We start from the raw sequence: 23347 nt of genomic DNA on the forward strand, positions 1-23347 counted from the left end.
AATAGAATAACAACTCTTATTTCTGCAGGTTAGGATTCTTCTCAGTATTTCAGCAATTCTCTGGGTAACCTTCACCACCTTTGCAATATGTTTCCTGAATTTCAGTTTCTATCAATCATCACCCCCAGATCCCTTGCCTCCCTTACTTCCTCTAGCAGAGTATACAGCCTTCCATTGATGTATCTCAAACTTCAAGATTTTACATTTAGCTGCATTAAACTGACATCCCCCATTCATTTTCCCACCTGTCCAGTTTATTCAAATCCTCTTGCAGGGCTACCACATCTGCACCATTACTAATAACTCTTAGCTTCACATCATCTGCAAACAACTGAAAATCCCTTTGCAATCAACTGACAATGTCATTAATATAAAGGTTAAACAATATAAGTCCCAGTACTAAGCCCTGTGGGATCCCATTTATAACTTTCTGCTTCCTTGACATAGCCCTCCTCCCCATACACAACTCTAGTACCTATCAGATAGCCAATCCTGAATCCAATTCACTAACCTGACATCTAAACCCATGTGCAACAGTATCATGTGGTACCCCGTCAAATGTCTTTGGAGAGAAAAAAAAAAAAAAATGCAGATATGCCTTTCACTCATCAACTGCTCTTGTCACTTTAATATTATAAAAGACAATCATATGAGGGATGTTTGAAATGTTTGGTAATGTATTCACTCAATGTATTCACCAATACAATAATCTCTACCATTTTGTTTCTAATACTCCTGGCATTCGTGTACAGACATAATGACTTATCTGCATGCTTTTTTGTACACTCATTTCTGTATTCTGCATAACCCAGTTGGACAACTTGCTGATCTTATTTAATGCCTTACTTATGCCGGTATCACTGTATGTGCTTGATAAGTTTGAATCAGAAAAACACACAGTTGTTTTTACCTCATAATAATTTCCATGATGATGATGCACACTATTATCATTAGCAATTTTACATAACATAGTTGCTCTTCTACACAGATTCTCACCATTCCTTCCATCATAATCTGTTTCCCTAACTCTCTGAATTAGGTCTCATACTGATTAATAATTTCTCCAGACTCCTGATAACAAATTATTATTATTATTATTATTATTATTATTATTATTATTATTCAGGCCTCCATGGAGTCAAAAGACTCATCGAGGGGAGGTCACCCCTAAGAAACACAAAGTCTATCATACCACTCCTTAAACTCATTGGCCGTTCTCGCTCTTATCACTCCATCAGGCAATGCATTCCATGGTTCAACCACCCTCCGTGCAAAGAAACCACTCCTCACCCTCTTGCTCACAGATTCCTTTCGTAACTTCCAGGGATGGCCTCTTGTCATCACTCCTTCCTGTTGTTCAACCAAGCGAAAGAACTCCCCAGTGTCAACCCTGTAACCACCTCTCAACAGTTTAAAAGTCTCAATCATATCACCTCTCCTTCTTCTATCCACTAAACTCTGCAGTCCACATTCCTTCAGCCGATCCTCATAAACAGTCCTGAAACCATCTTTGTTATCCGCCTTTGTACCCTTTCCACAGTTAATTTATCCCCTTCAAATCCTGGGGACCAAATCTGAGAATAATAGTCCAAGTGTAGTCTGATCAGGGTCTTATACAATGGAATGATAACTGTTTTATCTCTGAAGGTCAGCATCCTTCTCATTATTGCAGCAATCCTCTGTGTTACCTTCACCATCTTTGCAATATGTCCCCTAAATTTCAGGTTTCTATCAATCATCAACTCCAGATCTCATCTCCCTCTTCCTCCAGTATAACTCCTGCCATAGAGTATGCAGTGTTCCATCGATGTTTCCCAAACCTCAAGACCTTACATTTTGCTACATTAAACCGAGAACCCCCGTTCATTTGCCCATCTATCTAGCTTATTCAAATCCTCTTGCAGGGCTGCTGCATCTGCACTATTACTAATAATCCTTCCCGGCTTCGCATCATCCGCAAACAACTGAATATCCCCTTGCAATCCACTGACAATGTCATTGATATAAAGGTTAAACAATATAGGTCCCAGTACTGAGCCCTGTGGGACCCCACTTGTAACCCTCTGCTTCCTTGAAATTGCCCCACCATACACAACTCTGTGATACCAATCGGACAGCCAATCCTGAATCCAGTTGACCCATCTGACATCCAGACCCATGTGCTGCAACTTGAATATTAGCTTATTATGTGGCACCCTGTCAAATGCCTTCACTAAGTCTGAATTCAAGAACAGGCCTTCTCTTTTATATAAATCCATTCTCCCCTGAAACTTGCTCCACACTTCCAACTACTTGCAACATTCTTTCTTCAAAACCAAATGCACTGAATTGTTTTGCAATGATGCATACCCCTTCTTTTTCTTAGTTACATGTTATCCCAGTTAGGTAATATACTATTTTCACTTACCCACTCTTTGGTCCTACTTTTTTCCAACAGTTCTTTCATTTCCTCTCTCTCTCATGTGCTGTATTAATCACTAGATAAATTGTTTATTCCTTACTTATGCTGGATCATTGCATATGAACTTCCATCACCTTTTACTTTTTTCTGTTTTTGTTAAATTTTTGATTTTAGTACCCAGAAAATGATGCCTTATCTTTTTGTAAGCAATTTAGTCTACTTGATTATCACTACATGAAATCTTGTCTGATTTCAGCACTTATTTTGTTTCTCATTTTGCTTCTTGCCATTCTTGTCCATTTGATACCAGTCTAATTGCTTTTTAACTTTTTCCAATTTCCTTGTCATCAGTCTTTGCTTTAGTCTAGATATTTCCAAATTTAATTCATACTAGATATCCTCATTAGTTTTCTAAATGACATGATTTTGTTCATTGAAGTAGCCACCTTATTAACAATTTGTGCCATATTGCAAAGATAGCTAATGCAACTCAGAGGATTGTAATGAAGATTGCCATACAAAGCTCAACAAGTTATGAAAAAAAACCTACTTGCCATGAAACAAAAATTATTATTGTTATGATGATTATTATTATTATAATCATTTAATAGTACCTCCATGGAGTCCAGAGACTCATTGTGGAAGACCCTAATTAACCATTATATACACAAAACCTATCATCCTTCTCCTTAAACTCATTCACTGATAGAGAACTCACTACTAATTCTGGCAATCCATTCCGACTCATTCACCAATCTTCATGCAAAAAACTAGTCTGCACACCCTTAATAACCACAGTCTTACACAACTTCCATAGATGACACCTTGTTCTCTATTTGTTATATATTGAAAATTTTCCTTTGCATCAATTTTATAAGACCCCTTTAATATCTTATAAGTATATATTATGTCCCCTCTTTTCTGTCTATCAACTAAACTTTGAAACCCCAGACATCTTCAACCTATCCTCAAAGGGAGCATTCCACACATCTGTTATCAGCTTATCCACTCATCTCTGAATCATCCTCTCTACCAAATCTTGGTCCCCAAGAAACCCAGGTGACCAAATCTGTGCAAAGTAGTCAAGATAGCTGAATCATAGCCTTATAAAGAAGGATAACAACTTTGTTATCTTTACTTGTTAACGTGTTTTTCAACATACAAGTAATCCTTTAAGCTATTTTACCAACTTTTGCAGTTTGCCTTCTGAACTCCAACTCTCTGTCCACCATTATCCTCAAGTCCCTAGCCTCATCAATTTCCTAAATCCAGTATCATTAATATGATACTACACTACATGTAACTTTTTCAACCAGAACTGTATAACCTTACATTTTGCAACATTTTTCCCACAAAGCCATTTAATTAAATCATCCTACAGGATATCTACATCACCTTTATCAACTATTGCTCTCCCCAGTTTTGCATCATCAGCAAACTAAAAATCCCTCCTAAATCTTTCCTATATCACTGACATACAAATTAAAGAGTAAGTGATCATAATACAGAACTCTGAGGTACTCCACTAGTCACCCTCATTCTCTTAGATTCCACTTCACCATATACAACTTTTTAGTGTCTGTCAGTTCCTAACTATGCTAAGCTTCATATCCATTCCCAATAAGGTAGGTGCTTCAACTTTTGTAATAGTTTTCCATGTGGTAGTCTATTAATTGCCTTTGCACAGTCCAGCAGTATCATGGTGTAGCCATTTTGTTATCCAATTCCACTGTCACTTTATTATAAAACATGGTGGTGATAGTGAAAAATGTATAGTCAAATAAGCCAAGCAAATAAGAAAAGGGTGATCATTATGGGTGATTTTAATTATGGCAATATAGACTGGAATGAAGAGATAGCAACTGGAGGTAAAGAAAATTAGTTTCTTGAGTTTTTGTGGGATAACTACCTCAGACAGTATGTAACAGAGGGCACACGAGGATTAAGGATCTTGGATTTGGTCATCTCATCGGAGGATGTAATTATAAATGAGGTGTCAAATCATCCACCAATTGGTGAAAGTGACCATGAGGTGATTACCTGGGTGGTTGCCAGCAGTGCTAGGACCCCTGTGAAAAAAAGGTATATGTGGAACTACAAGGGGGGGGGGGTGATTATGAAGAGCTCAGGAGACAGCTTGCAGGTGTAGCATGGAATGAGGAGTTAGCTGGAAAAGAGATCAATGCAGCTTGGGGGATTTTCAAGAACTATTTAGTAGATGCAATGTCTAAATGTATACCATGGGTGAGAAGGTTAAATAAGGTAGGTGTGAGATGGATGAATAAAGAGATTAAGCATGCGATACAGAGAAAAAGGGCATTGTGGAGGCAGCATAAGAGAAGTGGAAGTAACCAATTTCATGAGGTCTACAAAGACCAGGCAAGGAGGGTGACTTGGTTGGTGAGAGTAGCTAAAGAGAGGTATGAACAGCAGTTAGCTAATGAAGCCAAAAAAGAATCCTAGGGAGTTCTTTCGATATGTAGCCAGCAAAAGAAAGAATAATTATGGAAGGATGACATTGATTGGAGGAAATGGTATTAAGAGAGCTGATGCAGAATGTGTGGTGGAGATACTTAATGAGCAGTTCATAAAGATCTTTCGATCTTGTGAATGTGACTTCATGGAGAGATTGAGAGCAGTTGATGATGGGGAGGAGAGACTGACTGTAAGTGAGCAAGAGGTGTTTGGGGAGTTGAGTAAACTAGATATAAATAAGGCTGTGGGACTTGATAATATATCACCGCGTATTCTGAAGGAATGTGCCAGAGAGTTGACACCTGCCTTGACATATTTTTTTTAATACGAGTCTTGCACTTGGTCAAGTTCCTAAAGAGTGGAAGGAGGGCAAGATTGTGCCACTTCATAAAGGAGGAGGTGATCGAACTCAAGCATCAAACTATAGGCCTATCTCTGTGTCAGGTGTTGTGGTTAAGTTGTTGGAAAAGCTTGTGAGAACTAGGATACAGAGTTGGGTTGGCAACAATGGTATAATCTTTGATGGACAGCATGGATTTGCTAAAGGGAGGTTTAGTAATCTACTTACTTATTACAATAAAGTGATTGCTTCCTTGGACAGAGGAGAAGGATATACAGTAATATACGTAATATACTTGGATTTTGCAAAAGCTTTTGATAGAGTACCTCATGATAAGTTGACAGTCAAACTGGAGCAGATGGGGTTGGATATTAGATTAGTGCATTGGATTGGAGACTTGCTATCTGATAGGTATCAACAAGTTGTGTATGGGGGGTGCGATATCCAGGAAAAGGAAAGTCACTAGTGGAGTGCCTCAGGGGTCTGTTTTAGGGCCATTACTATTTAACTTGTATATTAACGATATTGGTGAGGGTTTGGATGGAGATATTCAGTTGTTTGCAGATGATGCAAAGTTGGGACGAACTATAAAGAGTAGTGAAGATGTTATGGCCTTGCAAGAGGACTTGAATAGATTGAGTGATTGGGCAAGCAGATGGGGATGTGAGTTCAATGTTGCAAAATGTAAGGTTTTAAAATTTGGAAAACAAAGATGGGATGCAGAATTTATGCTTGGTGAGAATATATTGTTGGAAGTGGAGGAAATAAGAGATCTGGGGGTGATAGTGGATAAGGATCTAAAATTTAGGGGACACATCGCCAAAATTGTGAAGACAACACAAAGACTTCTGGGAATGATGCAGAGGACACTGACGTGTAGAAGTAGGGAGGTTCTTGTTCCATTGTATAAGGCTTTGATTAGGCCACACATGGACTATTGTGCCCAGATTTGGTCACCGGGTTTTCAGAAGGATGTAGAGATGTTGGAAAGGGTCCAAAGGAGACTGACTAAGGTAGTTTCTGACCTCTGGAATGTCGAGTATGAGAAAAGATTGAGAAGATGTAATTTGCAGAGTCTGGTGGACAGGAGGAAGAGGGGAGATATGATAGAGACCTACAAGTTGGTAAGGGGTTGTTATAAGATCAATGACGGAGAAGTTCTATAGAGAATAGTGGGAGATCAGGGGGAGAACCAGAGGTCATCCCTGGAAACTGTATAAAGAGGGTGTGAGTAGGGGAGTGTGAGGCAGGTTTTTTTCGTGCAGAGTTGTGAATGATTGGATTGCCTTGCCTGAGAGTGTGGTGTCTGCAAGGAGTTTGAGTGTGTTTAAGACACGGTATGATGAGATGTGTGTGTGATAAAAGGACCTCCCAGATGAGTCTTTGACTCCAGAGGTCTTGTTTAATAATAATAATAATAAACATCAATAAATTATTAAGACAGGATTCTTTACAGGACCCTTTACAAAGCCATGCTGTCCACTATAGAGTATCATATTTCTTTCCATCCACTGTTGGATTTTACCTTTAACCAACTTTTCCAATACTTTACAACCACTCCTGATATGTTAATTGGTCTATAGTTTGCTACCTCTGTCTTGGAGCCACCTTTATGCAATGGAACTATTTTACCCTCTTTCCTTTCCCCTGGAACCCTGCCAGAGCTGAGACTTAGATTGAACAACTTCATCAGAGGCAATGACAATTCCCTTCACATTCACGTAGTACATGGGCCGATATCATTCAATCCTTTCTAACATGAACCCACTGCTGGTTCATGTTACTATTTTTTAATACGTTGACCTCTTGTTCATCTACCTCAATTTTGATATGCATCTCTGTCACATCAGCAACTGCAAAATCTCCACCTGGATGATACATCTTTGCAAAATAATCAATCAACAACTCAATTATTTTTTTAGCCTCTGTCACCTTCCTACCATCAGCATTGTTTAAATGCATCCAAGCATAGTCATTTTCCTCTTACTTGCTACATAACAAAAAAAATTCTTTTGGATTTACTTTGGCCTGATTAGCTAATTTTCTCTCATAATCTGATTTTGTCTTTCTTACTGTACTGGTCACCTTTCTTGCATACACATTGTGCTGCTTATGAGTGCTTTTTTATATTTTTTCCATAGTTTTTTTTTAATATCTCTACTTGTCTACTTAATTCCCACTTAGTTTCGTCTCCTGATCTTGGGTATGCAGTCTGATACAGCTTCTCTTAAACAATCATGACTATTTCCTTGCACTACAGACATTCTTTTCTTCTAGCTTCTCAAGCCATGGCACTGCTCCTGAAGTTTGCTATAATTACTAGCTTTACAGTTCAACATAAACCCTTTCTTGACAGAGTGTCTACCTTGGTTATGGATATATCTTCTGAAGCTATTACTAGACCCAACACTCTCAAACCCCTGGTCCCCTCTATAACATGTTGTTTAAGGTAATTATCCCTTAGCAATTGTATAAATTCCACTTCCATGCCCTTTTCCACCTTCCAATCTACGTCCCCATAGTTGAAGTCTCTAATGATAATTGCTCAGCTTTAACTCATTGTGCTAATCTGCTGATGCATGACATCTACATCTTCCTGTGAACTCCCCTGTCTAGAGTAGCAAACAACAATATATTTTTTTCTGTTGGCCTCTATCTCATACCAAACAGCCTCAAATGAAACATCCCCCCCAGATTTAAAATCCTCTTTAATTTCTAATTTTTTTGGTTGTAGTTCTTTAGCTAGCATCATCAATACCCAACCTCCTATCCTATTGTCTCTATCCTCTCTTTGGGAAATTTTTGAGGAAGAAGAAGGATATGATGGGATAAGATCAGGGGTTGGAGGTGCCCATTATACCCTTCCCCAAAAATTTCTATATTCCCCCCCTCTCAAAGTATTCTCTGCCCACCTTTAATAATATAAAAAAAACCTGGTTTTTCAAAAGTTTTCATACCCCTTGCCTCACCAATAATTCTCCCACATCTCTCTATCCCCACATTTTCCAACCCCCCCCTCCTTTCAATTATACTTCCTTCCTTTTAACAGCAGATGAATGTATATTGCCACACACTAGGATGCCGCTGAATAAGAAGACGGCCAACAACATCCTAAAAAGGTATGTCCAAATTGTTCTTCCTATATACTCTTCATGTATCTGTCTATAAAAAAATATGTAATATGATAAAATTTGAGTAAAAAGTCAATGACATTATAAAAGAGGCACTCCTAAACAAAAATAGGCTAAATAGCCATAAAAATAATATCTTTTCTATGTTTAAGATACATATACATACCCTGCTGACAGCAATAGGAGGGAAGCCTGAAGGCTGGGGACTAGCAGCTTGTACATAGCCTACACTATCCTGGCTGGAGGTGTACAGATCTATAGGACCTGGACTATTGGTAGCAGGAAAGCCTCTGCTATTGGCTGGAGAGGTAGGTGGAGCAAATCCTTGGGGTCCATAATTACTTATTACTATAAATGAAGTAAAACAGGAAATTAAATTTCTGTTTGTGCAACTATTAACTTTTGTACAATGTTCATATTGTGTGATTATGGTAACTAACAATGTCTATTGATGCAAAGTAATTATTCATTATGAATAATTACTTTGCATCAATAAATATAACTATAAACTACTATAAACACACAGCATTTTGGAATCCATAAGAGTTCCATCATCGGGAATTCATTTTTAATTTAATAACCCTTGCTAACTTTGTATGAGATTGGTAACTCAACTTCAAGTGAAAAAACCCATTTGTAGCAGGGAACAATGTAAGTCTTAATAACTGCATGATGTTATGGCTCAGGCGATGTCAAAGCAGAATTTCTTGTCAACGAAATCAAACATCTTATGAGATACATTATGACTTCAGACAATATGTAAATAACAATTGTCCAGACCCTATTTTCCAAGCAAATAATGGGTATAATTAAAAAAGCTTCTTTCATTATTTTTATGCACAGCTACTTTCAAGATTATGATTGAAACTTAAAATATAAATAAGTCACATGCTTGCTGAATAACAGACATATATTGCATTTTCTGTGTACAGTAATTAATCTCTTGATTAACACAATGGTAAGTAGTCTCCCAAATTTGAATGTGTGTGTGTGTGTTTGTGTTACATTTTATATCATCTGCGGGTGATATAAAATGTAGGCATCCAACAGAACTCTCTGAACCAAAATATGCATCCTTGTTGATGGATTGAGAAGAAAGTCAAATTAACAATGAAGCAATGTTTTCAGTTTGAGCAGATGTCCCTTTTCTGAACAATTTCATTTAGTGTTATAAATGAGAAAGGAAATCCTAGAAAACCATAGCTTCAAGTCCTGGATAAATGGATTGTAGAACAGTGATTGATGGTGATGAAGTAGGAGCTGACAACTTATAGTTTATTCAACTCAAAAAATAACTTTCTTGAAAGAGGGAAATGAGAGAGAGAGAGAGAGAGGTATTACTCTGTTATGGAGGAGGGATAAGTGTGAGTGGCTAGCATTTGCCCAAGTTGTGGCTGTGTTTTGGAAGGAACCTCTGGCATTCCAGTTTGATTATTGTGGTGTGTATGTGTGGAGGATGAGGGTGGAGGGAGGACAAGGAGGATGATAAAAATAGGTAGTGCAGGATCACATTCTGTTTCAAAAAACAATAAGTTTCATTCAGGTTTAGTTGATTACTTAATGTTTCTACTACTTCTCTGAAGCAACTCTCAAACCAAATTTTCATGTAAGATATGATCACTATGATCAAGTTTTACATGTCATTTTGTGTGTGTATGTCTGTTCTTTGATAAGTTGTACATCCAATCATTTCTATATAACAAAGGTCACAACTTTAAGTGTTTTTTTTTTTTTTTAATATCTGACCAATATGAAAGGTCACAAGACCTTTAGCAGATTAGTGCCATATGTGGGTAAGAGGATAAGAAGCAAGGAGAACTTCTCTAGACTTTTTTTTTTTTTTTTTTGAACAATTGAAGGCTGTATTCTTTGAGGAAAGGCAGAGTGGGGAGACTGTTCAAAAACAAAAGGCAGTGAATTTGGTTCAGTGAGTTCCAAGATGGACTGCAAAAGAGGGCTGGATAGCAGCGGCTCTGTCTTTTTTTTTTTTTTTAATGTTGTGCCCATACAGAAGAGGTTGGTTGACCAACCTATAGTACATTAATACTGTGTATGGGTAGTGGGTTGAGAAAGGAGGAACTTGATTACATTTGATTTAAATGACTGTAAATTGCATTCCTTGGGAACACAGCAGGGGGGGGGACTGTTCCACAGTGCAGAAGATGCAGGGAAAGGAGGAGGAAAAGAAATTTTCTGTTTGTTTCTAGGTGTAGGTGTACTGTGAAGGGATGTTGAGCAGCATCTGCATGTGTTCCAACGAGTTTAGTACTGAGTGGAGGAATTATTGATGTTATTTCAGATGCGCAATTTCCCATGGAAATATTTGCAGAAACCTATGCGAAAGTGGGGGGAGAGTGTTGGTAAGAGATGGGTCATTAATAAGTCTAATTAATTGCTCTCTTCTGTATTGAGTCAAGCATTTTGAGGGAGCTTTAAGATGCCCCCACCCCATACATGGGAGCAGTATTCAATAGCTGGGAAGATTTGTGATTTCTATAATGTTAACAATGGTTAATGTTAATTCTAATTCTGGTTCTAATGATTTTGAAGGAAAGTGGAGGAATAATAGTGGACAATTCAGTAGAGCACTGCCATGAAAGTATCTGTAGAAGAGATACAAGGCAGAAACTGAATGTAAGAGAGAGAGGGATTGAAGTGAATATGTGAAAGAGGGACCACTGATTAGCTGGATTGCCCTCATCTGGATGGAATTGAGCAATCTTAAAGAGATTTGGGTGCAACACCACAAATATGGCAGTAAAGTTCCATGGTTGGGCAGATTGTGATTTGTATAGAGTTAGCAGTTGTGAAGTAGTGTTTTGTGTGAAAAAGGATACCAAGTTTTCAAACAGGACTGAATTTTTGTAACATTGAAGTCTACAAGGTTGTCGGAAGTTTTTTTCTCCTTGCTTAGAGTATAATAAATTTAGTTTAATCCTTTATCCAAGTGTAAGCAAACAAAGTTTGTGGCTGAAGTATCTTCAGGACTGAGGCAACTCGTGGTAAAAGTGGACCAAGCTCTCATCACTCCTTGACTTAGTATCTCCCAATGCAATGCACATCACCTTGCAGACATGTCTAATACTATGCATTAAGGGAACGGCCACTACCCAGACCGATTTCAACCTTTATTGAGGTCTCGTCAGTGGGAGCCAGACCCAGAGGTGGTGATACCAAGGTGGAAGCAATGGAGAATCATATTTACCTATACGAGTTGCCAAAAGGTGTCTCACCTTATTATTAAATTACTCTGGATTTAGAGAAAGATGTTGGAAATTTTTTTCCACTTGGTTAGACTATAATAAATTTAGTTTAATCCTTTATCCAAGTGTAAGCAAACAAAGTTTGCACCTGAAGTATCTTCAGGACTGAGGCAACTCATGGTAAAGGTGGACCAAGCTCTCATCACTCCTTGTCTTAGTATCTCCCATAATGCAAAGCACATCTCCTTGCGGACATGTATAATGCTATGCATTAAGGGAAGGGCCACCACCCAGACCGGTTTCGACCTTTATTGAAGTCTCGTCAGTGGGAGCCAGACCAGAGGTGGTGATACCAAAGTGGAAGCAATGGAGAAGTCATATTTATCTGTATGAGTTGCCAAAAGGTGTCTCACCTGATTATTAAATTACTCTGGATTTAGAGAAAGATGTTGGAAGTTTTTTCCCACTTGGTTAGACAATCTGAGTAGTGGCCCTTCCCTTAATTCATAGCATTACACATGTCCACAAGGAGATGTGCTTTGCATTAGGGGAGATATTAAGACAAGGAGTGATGAGAGCTTGGTCCACCTTTACCACAAGTTGCCTCAGTCCTGAAGATACTTCTGGTGTAAACTTTGTTTGCTTACACTTGGATAAAGAATTAAACTAAATTTATTATAGTCTAACCAAGCGGGGAGAAAAAAACTTCGAACATCTTTCTCTAAATCCAGAGTAATTTAATAATAAGGTGAGACACCTTTTGGAAACTCGTATAGATAAATATGACTTCTCCATTGCTTCCACCTTGGTATCACTACCTCTGGGTCTGGCTCCCACTGATGAAACCTCAAATAAAGGTCGAAACCGGTTGGAAGCTTGGGTGATGAATGGCAATGCTGTAGCCCATGAAGTTTTAACTGAGAGTCGGCTGTTGCTGTCACCCAGGTCCTGGATGGTGGTGGTGGGGGTAATGAATGGCAATGCTGTAGCCCGTGAAGTTAACTGAGGCACAGCTGTTGCTGTTATCCCTCGGATGAGATATGAGCAAATGAGTGGCTCTGCTCAGTGGTGGGGTGAGCCTGCCACGGAGTAGAGGCCAACTGGTTTTGAGAGTTCTTCTCAGTGGCAGGGTGAGTCTATTACTGAGGGTAACAATGCTGAGTTTTTGGAGTTTGACCTGTACTTGAACATTCAATAAAGGTCGAAACTGGTCTGGGTAGTGGCCCTTCCCCTTAATGCATAGCATTATACATGTCTGCAAGGAGATTTGCTTTGCATTATGGGAGATACTAAGACAAGGAGTAATGAGAGCTTAGTCCACCTTTACCACGAGTTGCCTCAGTCCTGAAGATACTTCAGGTGCAAACTTTGTTTGTTTACACTTGTATAAAGGATTAAATTAAATTTACTACAGGGTTGTCCTTGCAACATTCAGATATAGCTAGGAGATCAGAGTTCAGGACACTGTTGTGATGGATGTTGAGAAATCTAATATTTGAGAAAAACAAGGTTTGTCTAATGAAAAGGAGGAACGGGTGTACTGTCATCAGCAAAGCCATAGATTGGACTAGAAGTCTATGAGAGCAGGTAATTTATATACAATAGGAAGAATGTGGGTGAGAGAAAAGAATTTTGGGTGCTCCTGCACTGGTGGGGAAAACTGTCCACCATGACATGTGGTGAGTGACCAGTGAGAAAGTCGGTAATCCAGTTGCAGATTGTGGAAGGCAGACCACAGGATTGCAGCTTGCTAAGTAGGCTCCTGTGCCAAACCCAATCAAATGCTTTAGAAATGCCAAGAGCAACTATGTGAGTTTTGCCAAATTTTTCCATGGCTTGAATCCAGGGGTAGGCAATGAAAGTTAGAAGATTGGCTGTAGATTGCGAGTGGCAGAATTATATTGCTGGTCAGATTACTTGGTAGTTCTCTAGGTGGTTCAGGAGTTGGTCATTGATGACAGTCTCAACAATTTTAGAGAACAGAAGTGAGAATAAGTGGATGGTAGTTCAGTGGTTGACTTTTATCACCTTTCTTTCAGATGAGCTGGATGTGGGCCTGGTTCTGTGCTTTAGAATATATGCCAGTTGAATAAGATAGATTGAAGAGGTGGTACAGCATAAGTTCTGGAACAAGTTTTTAACACTATTGGTGGGATACCATGAGAACCAGATGCCTTGTTTGTGTTCAGGTTATTAAGGGTTCTTTGGATTTCTGTCTGGCAGAAGACTGAGTGAAATCAAGTGAGCAGTTCTTGGTAAAGCGGAAGCAAATTTTTCCAGTCATCAATGCAGGAATTGAAAGAGAAGAATGATGCCAATAAGTCTGCCTTATCCTTAGATGAGGTGACTACAGTAACTACAGTACCATCTGGATGTAAGAGTGATGTAAACCTGATTGGACAAAATTTTTGCCCAATGGCCTTGGCAAGAGACCAGAAGGAGCAACTGCCATTTGAACAGGAGGCGAAGGTACAGCATTTGGATCTTACAAAGTCTGATTTAGATTTGGTGATGATTCTTTTACAGTTGTTGTTGAGCTGCAGTATAGGCAGAGTGAATAGCTTCAGTTTTGGTCTTGAGCCATTCATGGCATACAAACGTTATTTATTGGCACAATTTTTGGATAACCACGGCTTGAATGGGAGTGTGAAGTTGGAGTGAAATAAGGAATGAAGACCTTCGTTCCTGTGAGATTGACTTCTGTTATTCGGTCTGAACAGGTGTTTGGATCAGGAGAACTGAATCAGTATTCAGACCATGGGAAGGAGAAACAGAACAAAATGGAACAATCATGGAGATTGTACCATTTGGAACCCTTGTAATGATGGGTGAAGGATGATCTGTGAAAAAAGAGACTTCTATGAGGTTGTGATTTAAGTTACCAAGAGGAGAATTGACATCCACAATATACTTGGAAGGGGAGCTTGTTAGAAAGAGATCAAGTGAGTGTATTCTCAAATTGGAGGAGCTTTGCAGGTATTCTCAAAGAGAATGATGATATGTGACAGGTCGTTGCTAATGGCAAACACCCCAGCATCCCAGCCTTCTTGATTGGTGAAAGTGGAGAAGGGAAGCCAATTTGAGTTGTAGACATTGAAGTCTCAAAGAAGAAGAAGAATGACCTCACTATTAAAGTATTTTAAATGTAGAAAGCTGAGAGCTTTGGAACAAAAATTAAAACTTAAATGCAATCTGATATGTAATGAATACAAGACTAGCATTCAAAAAATTAGTGATAATTATCATTCTTCTACCAGAGACTACAATCTGATGTAAAAAAAATTTCAATATTCTACCTTAATGGAACCTCAGCACAAAAAGCATTGATTATTATTATTATTATTAACATCTGACCTCTATCGAGTCAGAGACTCATCATGGGAGGTACACACTATCACACACAATGTCCATTCAACCACGCCTTAAACTGATTCAATGTGTCGAAATTCACAACACACTCTGGCAATGCATTCCACTCATCAACCACTCTTCATGTAAAGAACTTGCTGCTCACACCCTCCTTATACAGTTTCCAGGGATGGCCTCTTGTTCTACCTCCCCCTCCCATTCTATGAAAAATCTCTTCCATGTCCACCTGATAACAACCCCTGACTAGCTTATGTCTCAATCATATCCCCCTCCTCTTCCTCCTATTCATGAGACTTTGCAATTTACATTCTCTCACTCTGTCCTTGTACTCCTTGCTCCAAAGACCATTCACCACTTTTGTGAATCTCCTCTGGACCCTTAATAACATATCCCCTTGACCATGAAAATCCAGTGACCAAATCTGTGCACAATAATCCATATGAGGCATGATCAAGGCCTTTTACAATGGCATCATAACCTCTTTATTTCTGCATGTCAGGGTCCTCCACATCATTGCCATTATCCGATGTGATGTCTTCACAACTTTAGCAATGTGGCCCTTGAATTTCAGTTTCTTGTCCACCCATTCCCAGATCTCTCATCTTCTCTGCCTCCTTTAAAGTTTCCCCACCAAGTGTATACATTGCATCCCATTGTTGCTTACTAAATTTCAACACCTTACACTTAGTAACATTGAATTGATGGTTCTGCTTATCTGCCCATTCATGCAATCTAATCAAGTCCTCCTGTAAGGCCATAACATAACATCTGCTTGACTCTACATTGCTCTCCCCCAATTTTGCATCATCTGCAAACAGCTGCACATCACTAGTTAAACTCATCCCAATATCATTAACATGCAAAGTGATCCCAAAACTGAACCTGTACCAGTGACCTTCCACTTTCAGGATACTGCACCCCCCATATACAACTTTCTGATACCTATCTGACAGCTAATCGCTGATGCAATTCAGAACTCTGTTGTCCAATTCCATCCATTTCAATTTCTTTAACAGTTTGTCGTGTGGCAGTCTATCAAAAGCTTTTGCAAAATCTAAGCATATCACTGTATATGCATCTTCCTTGTCCAAAGGCATCTGTCATCTTGTTATAGTACATCAGCAAGTTAGTAAAAACATGATCTCCATGAAAACAGGAGGAGATGACCTTGCTAATGCTTCTGCCTTGGTATCTCCACTTGGGCCTGGCTCCCACTGAAGAGACCTCAATAAAGGTCGAAACTAGTCTGGGTAGTGGCCCTTCCCTTAATGCATAATATTATACATATCCGCAAGGAGATGTGTTTTGCATTATGGGAGATACTGAGATAGGAGCATTGGTAGCTTGCTCCACCTTTGCAAGGAGTTGCCCGGTGTTGTACCACTTTACCCCAGTCCTGAAGATACTTTCAGGTGCAAACTTTGTTTGCACACACTTGGATAAAGGATTAAACTAAATTTATTATAACATGATCTCCCTTTAACAATCCCATGCTGATAACTACAGAGCTACTACTGTTATCAACCCATTTCTGTATCCTACTTCGTATCATATTCCTATTCTTAAATTCAATCTATACACTTCCTTTAAAACAGACTGGAAACTCTTTTCCCTTCTTGCATTCCATGAAGCATACATTAACACCTCTTTGCTTACCAGTTGTCCATCAAGTATCCTGCTCATATCATTTTTGATATTTTGGAGAGATTGACTGGTCTGGTTTGATTAGAATCCAAGAATTACATTTCTGGAATATGAATACATTTTTGGAATATGACAAGTCTGGCCTTACTTCTCCTGTTATTGACACTAGGCACACAGAGTTCTTCAGAAACCAGATAAAGATTTTTCCTTGAAACATGTGAAGCATTATGAAATCATCTGAACCTTAGCTGCTCAGACTATATGCCAAATCTGTAAGTTTTTAGATGTGACTAGTATTAATTGTTCATAATGTTTATTTGTTTTTTAATTATGATTTAAAATTATTTTTTATCTATGCAACTTTTACAATTGTTTCTTTGAATTCTAATAGTGTAGAAATGATTTGAAAATTGAGATGTAAATAGATGACATAATAATAATAAATAAATACATATGTTACTCACATAAATATATTTTCATAGAATTTTTGGCTATTTCATAGCCATTTTTGATACAGTAGGAAGAGATAAACATAAAAAACGAAGACTAATTAAATTGAAAGCACATGATATTATATACACTATCAACTGCATGAGGACAACTCATTGCATTAATACAGTATATAAAGAAATAATATAAAATCAAACAATCATAATCATTATCATATTCCTGATATGTACCCACAGGGAGAGCACAGGATATTATGATGGTGCTACATGAAAAAGCTACATCGTTACCAACTTCAACATTTTCAGATCTTATAATTTTGTCATAAGGCACTTTTTACTGTATCAATCCACCTAAATTTTGGTCTTTTCCTGCCAGCCTAGCAAAAAAAAATAGTTCTTTTGCTAATGTTTCTTCTTCCATTCTGCTTAAGTGACCATACTACCTGAGATAGGCTCTTATAACACATTCCTGAATGCTAACAATGGCAAGTTCTTTCCTGATATTCTAATTTTTAATATGATACAGCCATTGATGTCATCTGTTCACTTCCTTTATCATTCTCAGAACTTTCATATCTGTGGTCTTCAGTCTTTGATCAAGTGTTCATTTTCTAACCCAGTGCTCAGATTCATAAGGTAAAATTGGTTTGAACACTGTCTCATATACAGCTGATTTAGTGCTCCTTCCTGCCGTTCACCAAATGAAAGAACTCTCCAATGTCTACCCTGTAACTGCCTCTCCACAGTTTAAAAGTCTCTATCTATCCACCAAACTCTGTAGTCCACATTCCCTCAGTCGATCCTCATAACTCATTGTACAGACCTGAAACCATCTTTGTTATCTGCCTCTGTACCCTTTCCACAGTCAATTTATCCCCTTCAAATCCTGAGGACCAACCTTCTTCAATTCTAACTACTGACTTAATTTGAGCTATTAAGTCAGTAGTTATGTGGCATAAATGGGACATTATATAGAGTAATACATATAATGTCCCATTTACGTCATATAACTGTTTAAGAGCTTTCTTCTTGGCATGTTGTCTTATGCCTTTTTGAAATCTATGAAACTTAAATACAAATCCCTGTTACATTTCCAAGATCCTGACAATCTCTATGTGGCCTCGATCCAGCTTGATCTTCAACAAGCTTCCTTTCCACAAATTTTCTTAGTCATTTCTTAAGTATACTTGCATAAATCTTACTGGGAATACTCAGTAGGGAAATACCTTTGTAATTCTTACATTCAGTTTTATTTTAATTTTTATGTATGGACACTAGGAGAACCCTACTCTAATCATCAGGAATTTCATCCTCTGACCAGGCCTTCTGAACTAAAATCAAATAATAAAATTTCCAATTTTAAGTAATTAATTAGTTACAATTTTTTAAAACATGATTTTATTTCATTTCTTGATATCTATTCATTTATATTTATCTCTTCCTACTGTATCAAAAATGGGTATGAAACATAGCAAAAAATTCTATAAAAAGAAATAATATAGTTATTATTCCAATAGTGTAATCACATATCACTTTAGCTGCAACCTAGTAGGCACATGCTTCATGACTCATTCTTATGAACAGTGTTTTGAATGTAATTATCAGTTTGTCTCCATAAAGATGTTCATGTAAATTGGATGAAATATATCAGTATTGAAGAAAATCCCCCCCCTCTCTTCCCTATATATATATATATATATATATGTGTGTGTGTGTGTGTGTGTGTGTGTTATTTATTTAATTTTTTTTTTGCAAGTGAAAGAAAATTTTTATAATATATCATTTTTTAGGGAGGAGGTTTCATAAAACTGTTTCATAAATTTATGAAATCTTCTGAACTTCAGGTTCAGAACATGTAAATTACTGAAGCTTTGCTGATCAACTATCACTATTTCTATCAATATTTTATAAATTTCTAACAAAAACTAATCATAACTTAAAGTGATAATAATGCTTTTAATTTAGTTTTAAAAAAGAAAGAATGTGATAACTAATTTATTTCCAAAACCAGTTCTTCATGCTCCTTTCTTGAATTCTGTTTTCTAAGACTAGGAATAGGCAATTATCAATTATGTGCTCTAAGATGCCGACCTGGTCGGCCGAGTAGTTAGCGGGTTCGAATCCTGCCATGGGCATGGATGTTTGTGATCATCTGTGAAAAATACTAGTAGTGGTGGCGAGTGGTAGATGGCATTGGTGTAGATGATGATTGTAGTTTGAGAATTGTTGGGTTGAGAGTTTTTTTTTTTTTTTCATTCAGTTAATTTTATTCAATAGTATTCCTTTAACATGGATAAATTTGTAATAAAAAATGAAAATTTGAAGACAATGAAGAAAGTGAAGCTAGTACATTGAAAGAAAAAAAAAAAGAAAGAAAAAAGTGAAGCTAGTTTTGCCCAGCACATCAACAGCTGATACCATATCTAGTATTGGTTCTTCTAAAACTAAATTAAAAACTAACGTTCGCCATTATGACAAAAATTATTTGTCATTTGGCTTTATTTCCAGTCAAGAAGATCTGCCACATCCTACATGCATAGTCTGTGGCAAAAAATTTTCAAATAACACTATGGTTCCAATTAAATTAAAAAGACATTTACAATCTAAACATTCTCACTTGAACAAAAAACCAGCTGAATATTTTAAAAGACTTGTACCGGATAAAACTGTTCAAGCAAAAAGATGGACTAAATTTGTAACCGTGTCCGAAAAAGCCCAAGAAGCCAGTTATGCAATTGCAGAAATTGTTGCTAAAAAAATGAAATTTCACACAATTGCAGAATCTGTAATTCTACCAGCATGCTGTAAAATTGTTAATATCATGTTTGGTAAGGAATATGAAAAGGAGATTTTAAAAATTCCTGTCAGATAACACCATTTATTGACGTATTCAGGATTTGGCCAAAGATGTTGAGTTGCAAGTGGTATCTCACATTAAAGAAGCAGATATGTTTGTTATTCAGTTGGATGAATCAACTGATGTAACTGGCAAAGTGCAACTTCTAGCCTTCAGTAGATTTATTTATAAGGAAGATATTATAGAACAGCTTTTATTTTGTCGACCACTCCCGGAAACAACGAAGGGCCAAGATATTTTTGATGTTGTTGATAATTACTTTAATTGTCATAAATTGTCTTGGGATTCTTGCATCAGTATTTGCACGGATCGTGCCTGCTCGATGTCAGGAAATGTAAAAGGATTTGTTACACTGGCTCAAAATAAGACTCCTAGAATTATTTTTACAATTGTTTTCTCCACAGAGAAGTACTAGCATCAAAATCATTGGTGCCTGAGCTTAAAAAAGCACTAGACAAGACTATCAAAATTGTCAATTATAATAAAAGCCAGGCCGTTACAATTGAGATTTTTTGCAGCACTATGCTCCTCAATGGAGCTCCTTACACGCAGTTGTTAATACATACAAAGGTGAGATGGTTATCTCGTGGATGAGTTTTGTTTATGAACTAAAAGAGGAAATTCTAATTTTTTTGACAACTCAACAATCTGAGTTATCAGATTTTCTTAGTGACGAGCTTTGGTGCAGTAAGGTTGCATTTCTTGCTGATTTATTTCAATCTTTAAATACGCTTAATAAAAGTATGCAGGGAGACTGTGAAAACATTCTTCCACTGACAAAATTAATGCATTCAAGGAAAAACTAATGCTTTGGGAAGAAAGAATCAGGAAAGAAAATGCAGTAAAAATGTTTGAACTAACGAAAAACTACAAACTGAATGAAAATCTAATAGATCTAATTTTACAAACCTTAAGATTACTAAATACAAATATTGAAAAATATTTTTCCTCACTTGACATATCATCCTTTGATTGGATAAGAGATCCATTTAGCTTAAGCATGTGTAAATTGAGAAATTTAAAGATTACGGAAGAGGACGAATTAACAGATATAAGAAATAACAGAGGTTTAAAACTAAAACATTCAACAACAGACACTACTTTGTTTTGGTTATCTCTAAGAAGTGAATTTCCCAATATTACCAAAAAAGCAATAGAAGTACTTCTTCAATTCTCCATGTCATATTTGTGTGATTCAAGCTTTTCCACAATAAATATTATTAAGAACGAAAATAGATCACGGCTGTAAACCTTGGAAGATGATTTAAGAGTATACCTATCTAAAATTCGACCTTGCACAAAAGACATTCTGAAACAACATGAAACTCAGATATCTCATTAAAATTAACTGCAAGTATGTATATTATTTAATACATTTAATATTCATTTGAAAAAATCAATAAAAATTTTTTAAAATAATTCTGAGTATTGTTTTTCTTACTCAAGATATCAGAAATAAAGTTTAAATTTTTTTTGGAGCAAAAGGATAAGTAATTACTATTATTAATATCTTGTGTGTGTAAATCAATCAAAATGATGCCTATTTTTTGCCAGATCATCAAAAAAATTAAAAGAATATATTTTTTGTGTGCCACAGAATTTTAATAATTAGTCTAGGTGTGCCATATTATGAAAAAAGGTTGAAAATTACTGATCTACACCAACTGCTATTCCACATTTTATGTTTTTTGATGGTTTTTCTACTTCAATTATGGATATACATTCCTGACTGCATTCCTGTTGAAAGTTTTCTACCACCATGCTACACTGCTTGTTTCATTTAGCAATCATTCAAAGTAATTATTCCGGACATGTAGAATATCTTTATCTTCCATTTTCATATTACCTTTATCATCTTTAATTGCTTTACAGTACTCTTATGTAACTCAATTTCGAAGATTTTTTCAATAACCTCCAGAATATTTATTGTCTCTGTTCTTACCATAGTCTTCCCACAAACTTCTGTTTAACCAGTTTTACACACAGCTTTGCTTTTTTACATTTTACTGTATTATCTAAGAGCACAAGCTGAACTTACTTGCCAGGAACTTTTATATATGAGTCCACCATGGAGTTCTGATTTTCCCATCCTTACAGACAACCTCAACCATATGCCTCTCCTGAATTAATCAATATTTTCTTCTGGGTTTGCCACTGAATCTCCAAGGTTTGGTTTCTGTTTTCAAATTCTTTCGTTTTTTTTTTCTTGACTGATATTTGTGTATTTTAGTCTACAGTTCACCTCTGAAAGCTGATCAACTTTGATTCATTTAAAATTTTCTTACACACTCTTCATTTCAATATGAATTTCAATTTTATACTGATCAAAACTAAACAGTGATCACTTCCAATTTCAAATCCTCTGTATACTCTTGTGTCCTGAACCCATGGAAAAACATTGCTATCGACAGTAACATAGTCAAATAAGACTTTTCTTATATCTTATATCCATACAAATTTGTGCATATTTTTATGTTGGAACATGGTGTTAATAATAACTAGTCCATGTCCTAAACAGAAATCCAGCAGGTACTTATTTTGCTCTTTTCTCCAGATTTTCCCAAAACATTTCTATATGGTTGGTAATTATCTTCTAGTCTGCTGTTTAAATCTCCAACAAGGACCAAGTTTTACTTTTTCATTATGTCAGCTGCCTTCTCAATTGCCTCCAAAAATTCCTCTGTTTCTTCCTTAGTAGAATCTTCTGTGGGATCCTAGGCACAAATCTAATTGTCCAGTTACCCATTCTGATATTTGCCAACATCATTCCACTTGTTATTGCCTGTTATTCAAGAAGATTATTATCATATGTAGTGTTGAATACTATAGCTACACCTTTTCCCTGATTGTTATCTCGCCTGTTTTTGTCTTCTTTGAAAGCGCCTCCCTAGCACAATTGGAAGAACGACAGTACATTGTGCCTTCGATTAGAAAAGGCCTAAGTTCGATTCTTGTCATGACGGGAGGAATCTTTATATGGACTTTTTCAATTGAAGGTGAGTTAGCCAATCTCATATGGAGGTAGCAGGGTTTTTTCTCCCAGAAACTTGGGTTTTTCATCCTGCATACAGACAAATCTGCCCTTCAAAACACACACACAATTTACAAACAAAAAATACTAGCTGTGGTGATGGTTGGGCAGTAGATGGCATTGTAGGTGATTGGTAGCAGACGTTTGGTGTAGTAGTGGAGATGGAGAGTTGTACAGTAGGTGTCCTCCCCTGATGAGTCTTCAGACTCCTTGGAGGTGTCACGAATAATAATAGTAATAATTGTTTCAGTCATAAGCGTCATAAGTTATTAGCGTCACCGTAGCATGTGGCGATGAATTTGAGCTGTGTAGAAGAAAGTGATTTTTAATTGGTGAATAGTCCGTTTTTTTTTCCCATTTTTCTACGTTTTTGAGTGCTAAATTGTTTCTCTGAATACGAGTGTACTTCAGTGGTTGTTTTTTGGAAGTTAGTTGCTGTCGCGATAT

The 23347-nt window shown here is 37.0% G+C and overlaps 1 protein-coding gene across 9 annotated transcripts in view; it reads right to left on the minus strand.

The window, feature by feature from the left end:
- The window catches only part of LOC150104491 (RNA-binding protein Musashi homolog Rbp6-like), a 768426-nt gene that overhangs the window by 21070 nt on the left and 724009 nt on the right, over positions 1-23347 (minus strand). For all 9 annotated transcript variants that reach the window (XM_090395177.1, XM_090395182.1, XM_090395176.1 and 6 more), the window contains one exon: positions 8514-8695. In XM_090395177.1, coding sequence (XP_090251303.1) covers positions 8514-8695 — 182 coding nt within the window. The remainder of the gene's footprint in view (positions 1-8513; positions 8696-23347) is intronic.

The sequence above is a fragment of the Typopeltis vanoorti genome, chromosome 7 (assembly GCF_054136105.1).
Source record: "Typopeltis vanoorti isolate ZY-2024b chromosome 7, IOZ_Tvanoo_1.0, whole genome shotgun sequence".
Lineage (NCBI taxonomy): Eukaryota > Metazoa > Arthropoda > Arachnida > Uropygi > Thelyphonidae > Typopeltis > Typopeltis vanoorti.